The sequence below is a fragment of the Bufo bufo genome, chromosome 8 (genome assembly GCF_905171765.1).
Source record: "Bufo bufo chromosome 8, aBufBuf1.1, whole genome shotgun sequence".
Lineage (NCBI taxonomy): Eukaryota > Metazoa > Chordata > Amphibia > Anura > Bufonidae > Bufo > Bufo bufo.
This window is the reverse complement of record NC_053396.1, coordinates 20,878,571-20,895,482: the sequence shown is the minus strand read 5'-3', so window position 1 is coordinate 20,895,482 and position 16,912 is coordinate 20,878,571. Positions and strand designations below refer to the sequence as shown.

The 16,912-nt window shown below is 45.8% G+C and overlaps 1 protein-coding gene across 1 annotated transcript in view; it reads left to right on the top strand.

Annotated features, from left to right (window-relative positions):
* CACNA1F (calcium voltage-gated channel subunit alpha1 F) overlaps positions 1 to 16,912 on the top strand; it is a 123,603-nt gene that overhangs the window by 82,130 nt on the left and 24,561 nt on the right. Inside the window, exons 30-38 of the mRNA XM_040405000.1 lie at positions 204 to 314; positions 465 to 548; positions 4,001 to 4,021; positions 5,107 to 5,235; positions 7,187 to 7,252; positions 7,353 to 7,444; positions 9,342 to 9,501; positions 11,038 to 11,165; positions 13,087 to 13,183. Of these exons, the coding sequence (XP_040260934.1) occupies positions 204 to 314; positions 465 to 548; positions 4,001 to 4,021; positions 5,107 to 5,235; positions 7,187 to 7,252; positions 7,353 to 7,444; positions 9,342 to 9,501; positions 11,038 to 11,165; positions 13,087 to 13,183 (888 nt within the window). The remainder of the gene's footprint in view (positions 1 to 203; positions 315 to 464; positions 549 to 4,000; positions 4,022 to 5,106; positions 5,236 to 7,186; positions 7,253 to 7,352; positions 7,445 to 9,341; positions 9,502 to 11,037; positions 11,166 to 13,086; positions 13,184 to 16,912) is intronic.

The following is a 16,912-nucleotide window of genomic DNA, read 5'->3' as shown; positions in this document are numbered from 1 at the left end:
CTCTGCAGGTTCAGCTCACAATCCACTACAATGTATGGAAGCTTTAGTCCTAAGAAGGGTTAAATGTACATTGGCTTTTGTGTTCTGGTGTCCAAGTGGGATAGTCGGTAATACTGGAGTATTACCAGTATTCACTTTTATCTGTAGACGGAATAAGTTCACCAGTACGGCTAATACATCATTTTTTTCTGTTTTCTATAAAGCATTATGAACAGTCGAAGCCATTTAATTATGCCATGGACATCCTAAACATGGTTTTTACTGGTCTCTTCACTGTGGAGATGGTGCTGAAACTCATCGCTTTCCGACCTAAGGTCAGTCCCCTGTGTTTGACTATCCTGCTTTTCTCTATGTATATAGTCATGATATCTACGTAGAACGCCCTTTGACTGTCTATGTGCCCAGTATGTAATATATATATACGTTTCCGCTACAAAACACTTCTTTCTGTTCTGCCCCAATAGCATTATTTCTGTGATGCCTGGAACACATTTGACGCTTTAATCGTGGTGGGCAGCCTTGTCGACATTGCTGTGACAGAAGTCAATGTAAGTACTGGACTGATAAAGTATAAGCTTACGTGGTTAGTGGGTTAAAAAGGACCTAAATCCATCAAGTTCTATATTACAAACATTAAGGGGGTAATTTACCAACAGATAGATGACACTTTTTGGTGTATGTCTGTTGCAGATTGCAGCGCAAAAGCTATTAGCGCCCCAATCTGCGACTTTTTCCCCTTTTCCTCCCCTCACGCCAGGTCTAAAAAACAGGGCGTGGCGTGGAAAAGGCCCATCTCTCTTATCATTTTCTACGCCTGTTTTATGCATAGAAAATGGTATAAATCTACGCCACTTTGCAAGTGTAAAGTCCGCCTAAGTTATGTAGAGACCGGCGCCTCTACATAACTTAGGCGGATGAACCGCCAGCGCAAGAGGGACGAAGACCTGCGTCTAAATCGCCGGTCTCCATAAATTTCTCCCTAAGTTTGAAATAGTCTGGGAATCTAATATTGATGGCCTATCCTCAGGATCAGATTGGCCAGGTCCGACTCCCGGCCCCCCTACCAATCAGCTGTGCTCTGCGTTCTCCTCACAGCCGCCATCCAGTGTGCTTCACTTGAATGAGACTGAGCTGCACCTAGGTCATGTGACTAACGTTCGGTGATGTCACTGGCCTAAGAAGAGGCCTAAGCGTTCATGGAGAACCATAGCCTCTGTGAACAGCTAATCTGCAGGGGTCGGACCCCCGCCGACCTCATATTGATGACTTATCTTGAGGATAGGTCATCCCTGGATAACCCCTTTTAAAGGGATATCACTTATATATTTTTTTGCAATTAAAACCAGATACCGTTACATATTTTTCATAAATGTTTTTTATTTTCGGATTTTTTTATTAATTTTTTTTTCCTGTGCATGATTATGGGGATCAGCTGTCTTGCTGCTGTTAACAGTATTCAGGAATATGCTTTACAGCATCCACATGGACCATAAAAACCTGTAGCGTGGAGATGTTTTATGAGAGAGTGTTGTGCGCATGTTCTGTGACCGGTGCACAGGTCATTGTGCAGGGAGGGGGAGGAGGTGAGCTGTGCCGACCACCCATTGTGAATGCTGGATCCTGTGTCATTTGTATATTGGTGTTTTCTGCCACTGTAATCTTGCCTGTGATGATATTGAGATGACTGCTGAGAGGTGAGTTTTACGGTACAGGAAGTGTTGGAAACTGCAAGATTTCATAAAAAATAAAAAAAATGAGAGATTGACATGGGAAATTTAAAAAACACTAAAAAATTCTTAAATATATGTTTACCACCTAGATCACGGTGGTTGCCTCCTATATAAAACCACTATCCACGTGAAGACTTCCTGTTGTGTCTGGGGGTCAGGATATTGGTCTGTACTACAGATTATAAATACCTGGGTATTAGGGTTTCCAGGAATGCGAATTTAGATCAAAGGCGTGGGGGATTTAGATACGGCTTTGAGTGAAAGACAAGCATTGCTTAAAGGAAACCTGTCATCTTGGAAATGCAGTGCGCTCTGCAGGCAGCAGGTTATAGAGCAGGAGGAGCTGAGCAGATTGATATCTAGTTTTCTGGGAAATGATAAATAAAAAAGATTTTATTCATATAAATCCCTGCTCTTTCTATACTTAGGAGTCCAGTAGGCGGACTGGACTCCTAGGCATACAAAGGGCATGGATTTACATGAATAGAATACAAGTTAGAGTGAATAATCTTCTATAAAACTATATATCAATCTGCTCAGCTTCTTCTGCTCTATAACCTGCTGCCTACCGATCGGACACCACGTTCAATGTAATAGGTTGCTTTTAGGTCTACAGTATATGATCTAATCTTTTTTATATAATCCAAAACAGTCCAGTTTGGATTAAACTAAAAATGTCTGCAACTATAGGTCCCGTATTAGGAAAAATAATCTGGATTGGAAATAAAGTAAGGAGCCACTAATATGGGATCCCTGGTGATAGAGGACCTGGAACTCAATTTCTTCTGCTTCTAGACAAAGATTCATTGCATTTTTCTTCAGCCACCACTCGTGGAAGCTCATTGCAAAAAGATTTTACAGCATCCATTGAGTTCAGTAATGTATAAATTCCTATGCAGAGAGCTCCCTCTAGGGGTGGTTGCAGGCAGCCAGTTTTATCATGTACTGAAGAGAAGCAGGATATATGGAATTGTATGGGGGGTGGGGGGGTATTTTTACCAGTAGTGTTAGGTCAGCTGCCTATGTCCACCCCTGCCCTATGCTCCCCTGCTGGCATGATACCAGCGCTACTCACCAAGCTGCTGCTTCGATGCTTCTGCCTTGTGCTCCAGCCTCTATCTCCATAGGGCATGCGCTCACCTCCGGCCTCTTAACGGGTCAGTGCACGCACGTCTTCCTTCATCAGGATTCGGGGGTACTATTTCTCCATGTTGAGAGCGCCTAATAGGTGCAAGAAGTCTTATAAGGAGAGAAAAGAGTCCATAAGGAGAAATAGTACCCCCTGAATACTGATGAAGGCCTCTCACCCAGTTAAGCCAGTTCTCTCTGCTCTGTACTGATGAGGGGCAATCATCCCAAAACAGCTGTCTGCAGATGAGGTACTGGCTTAGCTGTTATCCAAATTATGCCTCAAGATCTGTTTAAAAAGGATGAACATTGACTTATAGGTTAGCTGCCTTACATCTGGTGGCATAAGAGTCACAGCGTTCTTCTCTTTTTGGAAAGAGAGCTAATCTTTATCCTAGAGGAGCATTTCCCGGCCTATAACAATCCTTATTCCTACTAGGCGCTCTCCATAATATTAACCCCCATATATATATATATATATATATATATATATATATATATATATATATCACCTGTTTCACTTTTTTTGACATGGAAGTCAGGTGGAGCTGTTTTACAGTGGATTCAAAGGTACGGGAATAAATAGGCTTAAACAGCAGCTCATTGAATAAGAAGTTTACTTTTTAGTGAGAAAGACAAGACATATACAGAAATGACAAATAGTAAGATCACATACAGCGTAAGATACAGCACCAGTAACCAATCCTGGTAACTGTAGAACAATAGTATCCTGTATCTGCTCCCTACACTAACACGTAATAATTAAAGGGGGAAAAAACACAAAAGGGAAACTTTACAACACAGGAGTGCTACTTTATTTTATAGGTGTATGCTGGCAGTGTTTTTCCCCTGTAAAAATCGAAAAATATTTACAGTGGTCAAAAACCTAAAAAGTGTTGGGGCCATGCTAAGTTTTGCTATGGGGCCCTGTCATATCTGTGTATTTGTGATCACATGCTTGGTTCCTTATCATAGTAACTTTGTAAGCTGCTGATAACATATGGACTGTGTGTTAACTGATGTCATCTGCTTATACATTGTCACATGCACCCATGGATTCATCATCCTGACCTCCATTTTCATCATCTCCATCATTGGTATCCTTCATCACTCTCGTCTCCTGTCATACATGTGTCATGCAGAATGGATGGCATGTCGGGGAGGTAGGTGGTTAAGGATTGAAGCTAACTGTACCGTTAATCCTATAATGCACGTGATATTCCCGTCTTGTTGATGTCCATACTTTTTTGTATAATCTGTAAAGACACTTCAATAAGAGGCTTTCTTTTTCTCCTATGTTTAATCTCTCCAACCTCTCAAAACCTTCCCCCTTCTCCTCCTATTACTGAAAGCTCCTTAATAGCAGGAGACAACTGCAGAGAGTCACGGATGTCAGAGATGGATTAGAAAAATATGGCTGCCTTCTTCCAAAAACAGCGCCACATCGGTCCATGGGTTGTGTCTGGTATTGCAGCTCATCTACATTTAAAGGGCATCTGTCAGCAGTTTTGTACCTATGAAACTGACTAACCTGTTACATGTGTGCTTGGCAGTTGAAGGCATCTGTGTTGGTCCCATGTTCATATGTGCCCGCATTGCTGAGAAATATGATGTTTTATTATATGCAAATGAGCCTCTAGGAGCAACGGGGCATTGCCATTGCACCTAGAGGCTCTGCAACTGCTACGCCCTCTCCATTTTGATTGACAGGGCCAGGCAGTGAAACATTATAATGCTTCGAGCTGTCAAGCAAAGTGCAGAGGGGGCAGCAGTTGCAGAGAGAGCAGAGCCCCTAGGTGTAATGGCAACGCCCCCGTTGCTCCTAGTGGCTTATTTGCATATATTAAAACATCATTTCTCTTAGCAATGCGGGCACATATGAAGATGGGACCAACACAGATGCCTTCAGCTGCCATGCGCACGTGTAACAGGTCAGCCAGTGTCATAGGTACAAAACTGCTGACAGATGCACTTTAAGTGAGCTGCAATACCACACGCAACCAGTGGATAGCTATGGCACTGTTTTCGGAAGAAAACGGCCATGCTTTTCTAATCCCGGACAACCCCTGAGCTCCCACGATGCACCGCATGATAACCGGACATCGGTAGGATTCTGAATTAAGCTTCCTACCTGAACAAAGAATAAAACATCATAGCGAGATAATTACAGTAAAGTTGTAGCAAAGATATTCAAAATCTGTTGTGCAAAAGCGGAGTCCTCCTTTAACCTGTCTCTTCTCTTTCCCAGAGCTCAGAGGACAGCTCCCGAATATCCATCACGTTCTTTCGTCTCTTCCGTGTGATGCGTTTAGTGAAGCTGCTAAGTAAGGGAGAAGGTATAAGGACATTGCTGTGGACATTTATCAAATCTTTCCAGGTAAGTGCAAGCAACATGAGAGGTCCTGAGACAATGGCTTTAAAGAGGACCCGTCACTTCTCCTGACATGTCTTCCCACATGTAATAACAATTCTGGAGCATCTCTTCTTGTGAATCTTTGTTGTGCCATTCCTTTAATATTCCTTCTAGAAGTTATGAATGAATTACCAGCAGTCTGCAACGAAGGTCCAGATGGGTGTTACCTATCATGGTGTGCCCCTGTACAGTCTGACACTATTCAATCAGTGCTGCCAGTGTCAAACTGAGCAGGGACACCCCCCCCCAACTTAATAACACCCATCTGGACCTTCATTGCAAACTGCTAGCAATTTATGCTTAACTTCTAGCAGGAATAATGAAGGAATGGCACAGCATAGAGTCATAAGAATAGAGGCTACAGATTTGTAATGCAAGTTACTAAGACATCTCAGGAGAGGTGAGAGCTCCTCTTTAAAGTGAGTGATTACTGCTGTATACTGCCTCTAGGAGTCCCCCTTTTAGGATCCAGCCCATCCATCTATTACAGGGCTGGCCAACCTGCGGCTCTCCAGCTGTTGCAAAACTACAACTCCCAGCATGCCCAGACAGCCTACAACTATCCGCCTACAGCAGTACATGGTGGGAGTTGTAGTTTTACAACAGCTGGAGGGCCGCAGGTTGGCCAGCCCTGATCCATTACATGGACAGCACTTGGTTGTCATCTGTGTGCCAGCCGCATCCATGTGGCAGAGCTGCAAATTGTAGAACATGTCCTATTCTTGTCCGTTTTGCGGACAATAGGCGTTTTTGCAATGGTGGGATGCACAGGGACCACATCCGTATTTTGCGGATCTATGATTTGCAGACTCCAAAACGGATACAGTCATGTGAATGCCGCCTAATACTGCATTTCCCCTGTAGAGAGACTGTAAAGGAACACTTGCTGCTTGTTTGCCCCATATATTACAGTTGATTATGGAGGGTCCCAGCAGCAGGACACCCTGTGACCATTTGGGGGGGAACCCTTGCTATCCACAGCAGACACCCACATGCATTATCCTGCTGAAAAGTCGGAAGTCCTGCCATGAGAAAAACCCATGTGGCGGCAGGATGTCCTGCACATATCACCGAGCTGTCGGAGTCCCTGGTATCACTACTAGGGGTGACCGACTGTCGTATGTGATGGCTCCGCAGATCATCACACCAGCAGCTGGGGCAGTGTGTCGCTCCATAGCTATGGCAGGATTGAAGCAATGACCACGAGGCCTCCATACTCCAACCCTGTTCGCCATGTGTATGTGCCCTCACGTAACCACTGCTCCCAACACCCCCCTAACAGCTAGATCAGAAAGACGTAGATAGCGGTCCATCCTTCTTTTCTTAGTTCAGTAATGCGCCCCCTCTCAAAGTCTCTCAACTGGGCAAAAAGCCTTCGAGCACACTGTAGAGGTACACTATCCAAAAGTCGCCCCTGATAACCTTATTATATGGCAGCGGAGGAAGCACTGTTGTGACAAGTCTATTCAGACCACTCCCATAATCATTTATATATCTGACGGAGACATAACTGGTGCAGCAATGCGACACTTCTATCTGGGGGCGGTATTTTTTTATATCAATGAGTGTAGATATGGCCGACGGGGGGGGGGGGGGGGGAGGCGAAATGAGAAAACCACTTGAAGCACAGGAAATGAATCCATAATGACGTTATGTCAAGATTGGGCTGGTGGGGATCCATGGTGGCGGTGGGACGTGGATTTTAAAGGTAGGTATATTATGTGTTTCTACCTTGGTACCTTCTGTATAGAATAAAACTGGGATAGATTTCTTGTCTGTTCCATGGATTATGGATCCTAATGGAAGATTCGTCCTTGACCCTGTATAGCAGCAGCAGTCGCAGTTCAGCTTTTGGCTAGATAAGCTCTTTTATGGGACTTTTCTCATCTCTCCCCGTGATCTTGTTCTCCTCTAGGCTTTGCCATATGTTGCTCTTCTGATAGCAATGATATTTTTCATCTACGCTGTCATTGGCATGCAGGTGAGTCAGACATGCACCGCACGTGACTTACAACTCCTTTTGCAGCCGCAGTGTGAGCCAGGTTTGACGGGCTTAACCTCTGCTATGTTCTCATCTGTAGACATTTGGAAAAATCGCCATGCAGGATGGGACTCAGATTAACCGGAATAACAACTTTCAGACCTTCCCTCAGGCTGTGCTGCTGCTCTTCAGGTACGAGCATCACCAGCTGCGTGATGATGATGATGATGACAATCGGTAGCCCATCGGAAACACAGCATTAAAAGGAATCGGTCAGGATAATTTAGGACACTGACCTGTTATCCAGGACGTAATACTTTAAGAATGCTACCCTTGAATATTAGTAGCAGCAAAAGGTATAAAACGAACTTAAAGGGCATCTGTCAGCAGTTTTGTACCTATGACACTGGCTGACCTGTTACATGTGCGCTTGGCAGCTGAAGGCATCTGTGTTGGTCCCATGTTCATGTGTGCCCGCATTGCTGAGAAACATGATGTTTTATTATATGCAAATGAGCCTCTAGGAGCAACGGGGGCGTTGCCGTTACACCTAGAGGCTCTGCTCTCTCTGCAACTGCTGCGCCCTCTGCACTTTGAATGACAGGGCCAGACATTATGATGTCTTCACTGCCTGGCCCTGTCATAGTGCAGAGGGCGCAGCAGTTGCCAAAAGAGCAAAGCCTCTAAGTGTAACGGGGGCGTTACCATTACACCTAGAGTTTCTGGTCTCTCTGCAACTGCTGCGCCCTCTCCACTTTGATTGACAGAGCCAGGCAGTGTAAACGTCATCAGCCATGGCCCTGTCATTCAAAGTTCAGAGGGTACAGTAGCAGTTGCAGAGAGAGCAGAGCCTCTAGGTGTAACAGCAACACCCCCGTTGCTCCTAGAGGCTCATTTACATATATTAAAACATCATTTTTCTCAGCAGTGCGGACACATATGAACATAGGACTAACACAGATGCCTCCAGCACATGTAACAGGTCAGCCAGTGGCATAGGTACAAAACTGCTGACAGATGCCCTTTAAAGGGAATCTGTCGCCAGCGACCTCCCTATCTAACTGTCTGCATAGACACATAGCTGTGGTTCACTCGATTAAAACGCTGTTTTTCCTTTGTTGTTCTGAGGCTACGTTCCCGAGTTATGATACTTTTTCTTATTGTGCAAATTAGGTCTTGGGTGCACTCAGGGTGCCACCATTGCTCTTGTTGAATCCAAGCTTCACTCCTTTCTTTGTCCAGCCCATCCCTCGCTGCTTTGATTGACAGGGCCAGGCAGTGGCAAGGCAGCAAGGGAGGGGCTGGCCACAGAAAGGAGTGGAGCTTGGGCGCCACAAGAGCAATGATGATGCCCCCATTGCACCGAATGAAATGCTATGAAACGTCCTGCATTCTGTAGTATGAACCAATGTAAACAGTGAAGAGGTTGCAGCCAGGGGTGTATCTACCATAGTGGCAGACCATGCGACTGCTATGGGGCCCAGGGCAAGAGGGGGCCCAGTCTTAGTTGGCATTATCTTCTCTTCTACTGAAAACTTGGTCAGGACTCTACCCTCTAAAGCAGGGATGGGCAAACTGCGGCTCTCCAGCTGTTGTAAAACTACAAATCCCATCATGCCCTGCTGTAGGCTGATAGCTGTAGGCAGACTGGGCATACTGGGAGTTGTAGTTTTACAACAGCTGGAGGGCCGCAGATTGCCCATCCCTGCTCTAAAGGAACAACTTTTAGCAAATGAAGCAGTGGAAAAATGGCCCCAGGGTCATTGAAGAAGATTTAAGCAGAAACCCTTCTGCCCTGTGTGGGGGGCCTGGTTTGATCCTTGCTATGGGGCCCTTACTTCTCTATGTACGCCACTGGCTGCAGCACTTGCCCTAGAGCTGTGGCACTTTGACATGATCGATGGGGTTTGTCAATATTGATGGCGGCGCTGGATAACCCCTCTAACTTCAAAGTCTTTGAGGAGATAGGGATGGGTGAGGGGTGGAAGGTCTTCTACGATATCGTACAGGTAGACATTGGACAGGATCCATACTCAGAACCGATGTGCAATCTTTAGACCCGAGCTACACTGGTCCTATTTCTCCTTAGATGTGCCACAGGCGAGGCCTGGCAGGAGATCATGTTGGCCAGTTTACCAGGCAAGAGATGCGACATTGAATCTGACTTCGCTCCGGAGGAAGAGTTTACCTGCGGAAGCAACTTCGCCATTGTGTATTTCATCAGCTTCTTCATGCTTTGTGCTTTCTTGGTAAGTAGAAGACAAGTCACTTATCGGGCATGCTGCGGTAGTGGACAGGCCACGTCTTCCTAGGACTGGTCCTTGCCTCAGTTTCCCTGTCCGAGCCATAAAGAACACGGAAAGACCACGCAAACACCAGGGTGCCAGTGTCAGGTTCAATCCCTGCATCCAGCATTGCTAAAGAGCCTCAGATGCAAAAAAACATGTAAAGGTGCATTCACACAACCGCATGTATTTCGCGGTCTGCAAAAAATACGGATGACGTCCGTGTTGCATCCTTTTTTATCTTTTGCGGATCCATTGCAAAACGGACAAGAATAGGACATGTTCTATCTTTTTTTGTGGGACTGTGGAATGGACATACGGATGGGGACAGCACGTGGAGTGTTGTCCGCATTTTTTGTGGACCCATTGACCTACGGGCCAAAAATACGGATACAGTGGTGTAAATGGGGCCCTAAGATACATTTCAAAAATACCACCTTAAAGGGGTTGTGCAAGAACACACTCACTTTATTGGACTTGTAAAGGGAGGCGTACTTACCTGCTTCCCGGTGCTGGCTCCCCGCTCCTTCTCCTTCCAACCTCAGCTGCTCCGCTGGGCTCCCTCGAGGTCAACATCCGATTTGACATCTCTGCAGCCAGTCACTTTCTGCGGCGGAGACCACTTTACCTTACGTCATGACAAATGGTCCCATGATGCAAGGGGATCTGGTCTCTGCCGCAGCCAGCGATTGGTTGTGGCAGCGTCAAACCGGATGTTGCCAGGAAGGGAGCCCAGGAGAAGAATGAGCTCCAGGAATGGTCCGGTTTGCTATGGTATTCTAGTATAGCACAGCAACGCAACTGCATCATGTGACCAACGCCATAGACCAAGGTAACTCAGGAACAGATGAATAGAGTGTTAACTCAAGAGGACGACTCAAGAACTTCTTGTATTTTCAGGTATTTCTTGTAGGTTTAGGGGGGGAGAACTCTTTTTGGCTTTCCGTGCTGAGGCTTCAGATCCATATTTTGAAGGCAACATTATCATATATAAAGCCTAATAATTCATCGTAAAATGATGCCAAAGTGACTGTCCTCAATTCTGAGCCCTTCTTGTATCCAATTGCGATTGAACGCCGGAGATGTGAGGTCTTCTGAGGTAAACTCATGCAAATGCCTCATTATCATCCTTTTGGCTTTATTTCTGAGACCTCATATTTCCCCGTCATATAATGCACTCCAGCTCCCGAGATGTATTAGGTGACTCAATTTCCATCTAATACAAGCTGGACCCTGCCTGGAGCATGCAAGGTCCTGCTTTGTATTCAGGCCACAAAACATGGGCGAAATCTCGACGGATTTACCTCAGAAATCAATTTTAATACGTTTCATAGAGGTTAGCACAATGCTGCCAAGCCGCCACTGGTCCATCTTATAACACAGAGGCAGAAATCATTTCCAACAGTTTATTAGCTCTATTACCTCTCTTTTAATTGACTTTTTGGTTGTTTTTTTACGTTTAACGAAGCGGCGATTCACTGTTTTGTTCTTTTATTTCAGATCATCAACCTGTTTGTTGCCGTCATCATGGACAATTTTGATTATCTCACAAGAGATTGGTCAATTCTTGGGCCCCATCATTTGGATGAGTTTAAGAGGATCTGGTCTGAATATGACCCTGAAGCAAAGTAAGTTCTTAAAGGGTCATCAGCTGTATACTTTAATTTTTTAGCTTTTTATGACAGAGTGCTCAGTACGTGCTGGTTATTTTGTCCTATTACTTACATTGTGAGCAGGGGTGGACTGGTCATAGACCCTACAGGGAAACTTCCCGGTGGGCCGATGCTCGGGGGGGCACCTCGGCCCTACTCACGGCTGCCAGCCAAGTAAGTAATGATCGGACACTCCTAGATCTGGGAGCATCAAGCACTTATGTACCTGGCTGGCGGCTCTAGGTGCCCTCTTGACTCCTGAATTCAACTGCGTTGCCATCTTAAGGCAAGTGGAGTAGGAGGACAGAGCGTGGTGCTGGGCACTAGAGAGGGGCATCTTCTGGGGAGGTATTTTGTGCCACTGGAGCTTTATTTTGTAGTGCACTGTAGTACTTGGTTCTGCTGGAGCAGTATATTGTGCGCTGGCCCTACCCACTTTAGTTGGCTTTGCCTTCTATCAATTTGGACCCATCCACAACATTGGGCAACTTAAAAACATTTTTCTAGGGTCACTTTAAAGGGAACCTGTCATGAACTTTATGCTGATCTCACTGAGGGCAGCATAAAGTAGTGACAGAAATGCTGATGTCAGCGGTGTGTCACTGATGAGCGGAAAGTAAGTGGTTGCTGAGAACCAGCATCATAACCATTGCAGCCCAGGCCTTGAAAAGAGTCACATCTACCTGAGAAGAGTCCTGGTTATCCATAATCTCCTGCTCTCTCACCCATCTGCTGACGATTGTCAGTTCTCTCCTAGAGAGAAAGGGAGGAAACTAGGTAGAAGACGGTCAGTCATCAGCAGGAATTCATGGATAACCAGGACTCTTCTCAGGTGGCCGTGACTCTTCTCCAGGCCCAGTCTGCAATGATTGTGATGTTCTCGGCAACCACTTACTTTCAACTTATAAATGACAGAACCGCTGAAATCAACTCACCTGTCTCTGCTTTATTCTGCCGTTACTATGGGTAGCATAAAGTTGATGACAGGTTCCCTTTAAGTTTCCAGTCCACCCATGTTTATGAGTCTCCTAAATATCGTCTTAAAGGGGTTTAAACTGATGACCTCTCCTCTGGATAGGTCATCAATATCTAATCGGTGTGGGTCCGACAACCAGTTCTCCCGTCGATCAGCTGTTTGAGAGGGCACTGGTGCTCACAGTAGCGCTGCGGCCTTCTCCCAGTTTTGCCTAGGCCATGTGACGCCACATTCATCGGTCACAAGGCCTAGGCACTACTGCATAACACAGATACAGACCTTGAGCATGCCGCCATTTTTTTTCTTTCACTTTTGTAGAAATGTCCTATCCTTGTCCTCAAAATAGCCAAGTATAGGACATGTTCTATCTTTTTTGCGGGCCGGCGGAACAGTCATACTGATAGGGATAACTCACAGTATGCTGTCCACATTTTTTACGGCCCCCTTGAAACAATAGGGTCCGCATCCGATCCACAAAAAATGCGGATCGGATGCGGAAAAAATATACGGTCTTCTGCATGGGGCCATAGACTTATTTAAACCTAATTAGACTTTCCTGAATAAGGGTGCGGCCACATGGGGTGGATTTTTTGCTTCGGATATTGCTGCGGTTTGTCGCTGATTTTGCTGCCGATTTACCTAGCATTTCATTCTGTGTATTGCAAAAGGTGAAATCCACACTGGAAATCCAGAGCAGCAGTTGACATGCTGCAGATTTAAGGTCCGCACTGCAGATTTTTTATATTATATTATTATATTATATTAGATTCCCCACTAATTATGACTCATAAACAGATGTCCTTACAATGGCCCATTCGAATGAAGGGACGAGTCCGTAATTCTCTATAGGCGGTGACATCTCTTCACCAGTACACGCACATCAAGAAATAAATGGATCTTTTGCCTTTTTTTATTTTGCAGGGGCCGTATTAAACACTTGGATGTTGTAACTTTATTACGCCGTATCCAACCTCCCCTGGGATTTGGAAAGCTGTGCCCACACCGTGTGGCATGCAAGGTAAACGCATATCGAAAGTATTACAGCCGGGAATGGCAAATGGCCAGAGGTCAAATAGCGTCTCAAAATTGTACTGGAAATAACGGTTTTCCTGTTTTTTTTTTCAGTCGGTATGATTTTAAAAGAAAAAGTAAACCAGGTGCAATGAGAGAATGATAACTTATAAACAGTTAACCGGTTGAGCGGGCCGGAAACATATCAAGTATAGATGGTGTAGACAAATAGTCCCCTGGTGGGCTGTAAACCTGCATCCATTGCCACTGAAGCCCCGATTTGAAGCATAGAAGTACAACCTCTTACAGAGAAGGTTTTACAGGGAGGTCAATCGGGATAAACCAAGATAGAAAAGAATAAAGGCAGGCTCTCCATGTTATATAGTGACTGAACCCATCCAAAAGAGAACATCCACCTGTGGATGCTTTGATACGTTGTGTTAGAACCTTTATTTGTCTGCTTAATATATTTTTTTCATCACATTTAGTAAATATATTTATTTACTTAGCCTGTTTAAGCTTATTCTATTCTCGAATCTTTGAATTCATGTTAAAGGGATTCTGTCATGAGATTTTAGCCCTATAAGCTAAACATATGCCCATGTCCGTACTAATAACATGAATCCTAAACTGGCCTTATTAGCCCAAAAAACTGGTTTTTATAACCTGTCAATCACCTACCTCAGGTGCCTGTGGCGAAACCAACCTCGCCACTGGGTTTCGGAGGGGCCTGGCTACCAGCCTCTTGCCTCAGGATTATGGCCCATACTAACTTTAAAGGAGAAGACAGACCAGCCGCACAGCTTAAATCTGTCTTTGGAATTGTATTTTATGTTATGTGAGGGTACCCAGATAGTTAATTTATTGTATTCGTGTAGTCTGAGTGCCATTCACCTAATAATATGCACTCAGACTTGAGCTATCTGGGGATATGTTAAATGTCTGTGTTTACTGTAAGGGTTGTGACATTGCATGTTTAAATAGTGATTTCTGTCCTGTTGTCCCCACATGTGTATTGGCAATTTCCCTTTGTCTTGAGAGATAATTGAATTACTCCTCGGGTGTCTCCAGGGCAGAGAGGAGGAAACCATGATGCATTGTGGGGATGTATTGTGTCTGTGTATCCTGAATTGCTGCATATCTGTCCTGTGTCACAGTTTTCCTTCTGGTCCCCTAGGGGCGTGTCCACCAGATGGGGACCTGCATAAATACGGGCGGGTAGCCTTTAATAAAGAGTTCCTGTTTTATCCTTCATCATGTTGAGGCTGGTGTTTGGGTAACTGATCAACACTGGGGGATTGCTATACGCTGAAGATTTGCTATACTCCCCTGGCTTTACTACTAGCTCTTGTAAGAGCTGTTCCTGCTCTCTGGTTTTAGGAGAGGTTCACCCACTGGAGCCTGGAGCCTTGTCGTAGGTCCAGGGTGGGTAGGAGACAGTGAGACCTCAACCAAGCTTCGGCGGTTCGTGGGGTCTGCAGTGCGTACGGTGTCAAGTGGAGTGCTTGGAGTCCTCGGAAAGCACTAGGAGCATCTATCAACGGAGGTACCCAGTCGGGGTGCCAGGAGATCCGTTACAGTGCCCAAGGGGTTTTCCATTAATACCGGGTGCCTAGCCGCACCCATCGCCGTCTGGTGCCCAGCGCCGCCTTCCCAGTCTTAATCGCCGTCCTCCTGATGCACCGCGGACTCCTGGCAGCAGCTTCGTTGAGCGAAGTGCGCATGCGCCCGATCTGGCAGAGGGACGGGAGGATTGCGGAGGCGGCGCTGAGGTGAGGAAGGCGGCACTGTAGACAGGGAGGACGGCGATTAAGACTGGGAAGGAGGCGCTGGGCACCAGACGGCCGGGCACCCTGTATTAACGGACGTCCCCTTGGGAACCTTAGGTAGGTGATTGACAGGTTATAAACATATGTTTAGTTTACCGGTAAACTGCTTTCCAGGAGTCCGGAATGACAGCACCCATGGAGGATGTCCTTACTGGCTTCTGTTGGGACAGGAAGAGAGACAGTTTAAAGGGCCCCTCCCCACCCCCTTGCTCCAGTGTTTATAACTTACTACACCGGATAGGCTGCCACATCTTTATTTCAAGAACAAGTGTTAATTCACACTGTATACAGTAGCAGTATAAATATACAAACCAAAATAGTGTACCGGAAGGAACAAAAAATGGGGGGGTAGTATTGGGTGCTGTCATTCCGGACTCCTGGAAAGCAGTTTACCGGTAAACTAAACATATGTTTCCAGGACGTCCTCCATGACAGCACCCATGGAGAACTAACAACTTAGAACGCCATACTAGGGGGGGACCACTGCTTGTAGGACCTTACGGCCAAAAGCTAAGTCATGATTGGCCATAGAGTCCAGCCTGTAGTGTCTGACAAAGGTAGTGGAGGAAGACCAGGTTGCTGCCCTGCAGATCTGGTCGATGGAAGCTCCGGCTTTCTCCGTCCAGGTTGTAGACATGGCTCTGGTAGAATGAGCCCTCAACGTTATGGGGCAGGATGAATTCTGCAGTCTATAACATTCCCTGATGGTCTCCTTGATCCAGCGGGCTAAAGAGGTTTTAGAGGCTTTGCATCCCTTGTTTCTACCACCGAATTGGATGAAGAGATTCGCTGACTTTCTCCAGGGTTTTGTCCGCTTGATGTAGGCGAGGACTGTTCTTCTCACATCTAGACAGTGGAACCGCTCCTCCTGTATGTTTTTGGGGGAGGTACAAAACGAAGGGAGAATTATCTCCTGTCTCTGTGAAACATTGAGACAACCTTGGGAAGAAAGGAATGATCCAACTTAAGAACTATCCTATCGTCTAGGACCTTCAAAAAGGGTTCCCTAACTGACAGGGCCTGAATCTCGCCTATCCTATGAGCAGTAGTGATGGCTAGTAAAAACACCGCCTTGAGGGATAGAAGTTTGACGGGAATATCCTCAATAGGTTCGAAGGGAGCATCACATAAGCTGTTTAGAACTATATTTAGGTCCCACGTGGGAACTGTTTTTTGTTAGGGTGGGGCGCATTCTGGAGACTGCTCTGACAAATCTCTTGACCCACCTGTGTTCTGCTAAAGGGACGTCTAAGCAGCAACTTAAGGCTGAGATCTGTACCTTGAGGGTGCTTGGTTTTAGACCTATATCAAACCCTTTCTGGAGAAAATCTAGTATATTACCTATGGATGGATTTCTAGACTCTGGATGATTTTGAACTAGCCAAGATGAGAATTTCTTTCATATTTTGAGATATATGGCTGAAGTCACAGGTTTACGGCCTTGTTGCAGTGTTGATATTACCTGATCGGAGAGACCCTTCTTCCTCAGGGTTTGCCTCTCAGGATCCAAGCAGTCAGTCTCAACTTGTTGAGATTGGGATGCTCCAGAGGTCCCTGCGTCAACAGATCTTTCCTGTCTGGAAGGGGGTACGGGTCTTTGACCGACATCTCCTTCAAGATGGGGTACCAGGCTCTCTTGGGCCAGTCTGGCGCGACCAGGATCAGAGTGGTGGCACTGGTCCTCATCTTCTTTAGGACTGCCGGGATTAGGGGAAAGGGAGGAAAGGCGTAGGCCAGTTTCATGTCCCAAGTCTGGGCTAAGGCGTCTACTGCCACTGGGTTTTCGCTGGGGTTTAGTGAGTAAAAACAGTCCAGCTGGGAATTTCCCCTGGACGTGAAGAGGTCTATCTCTGGTTGACCCCATAGCTGGCAGATCTGTCTGAAAACCAGTTTGCTCAGATTCCATT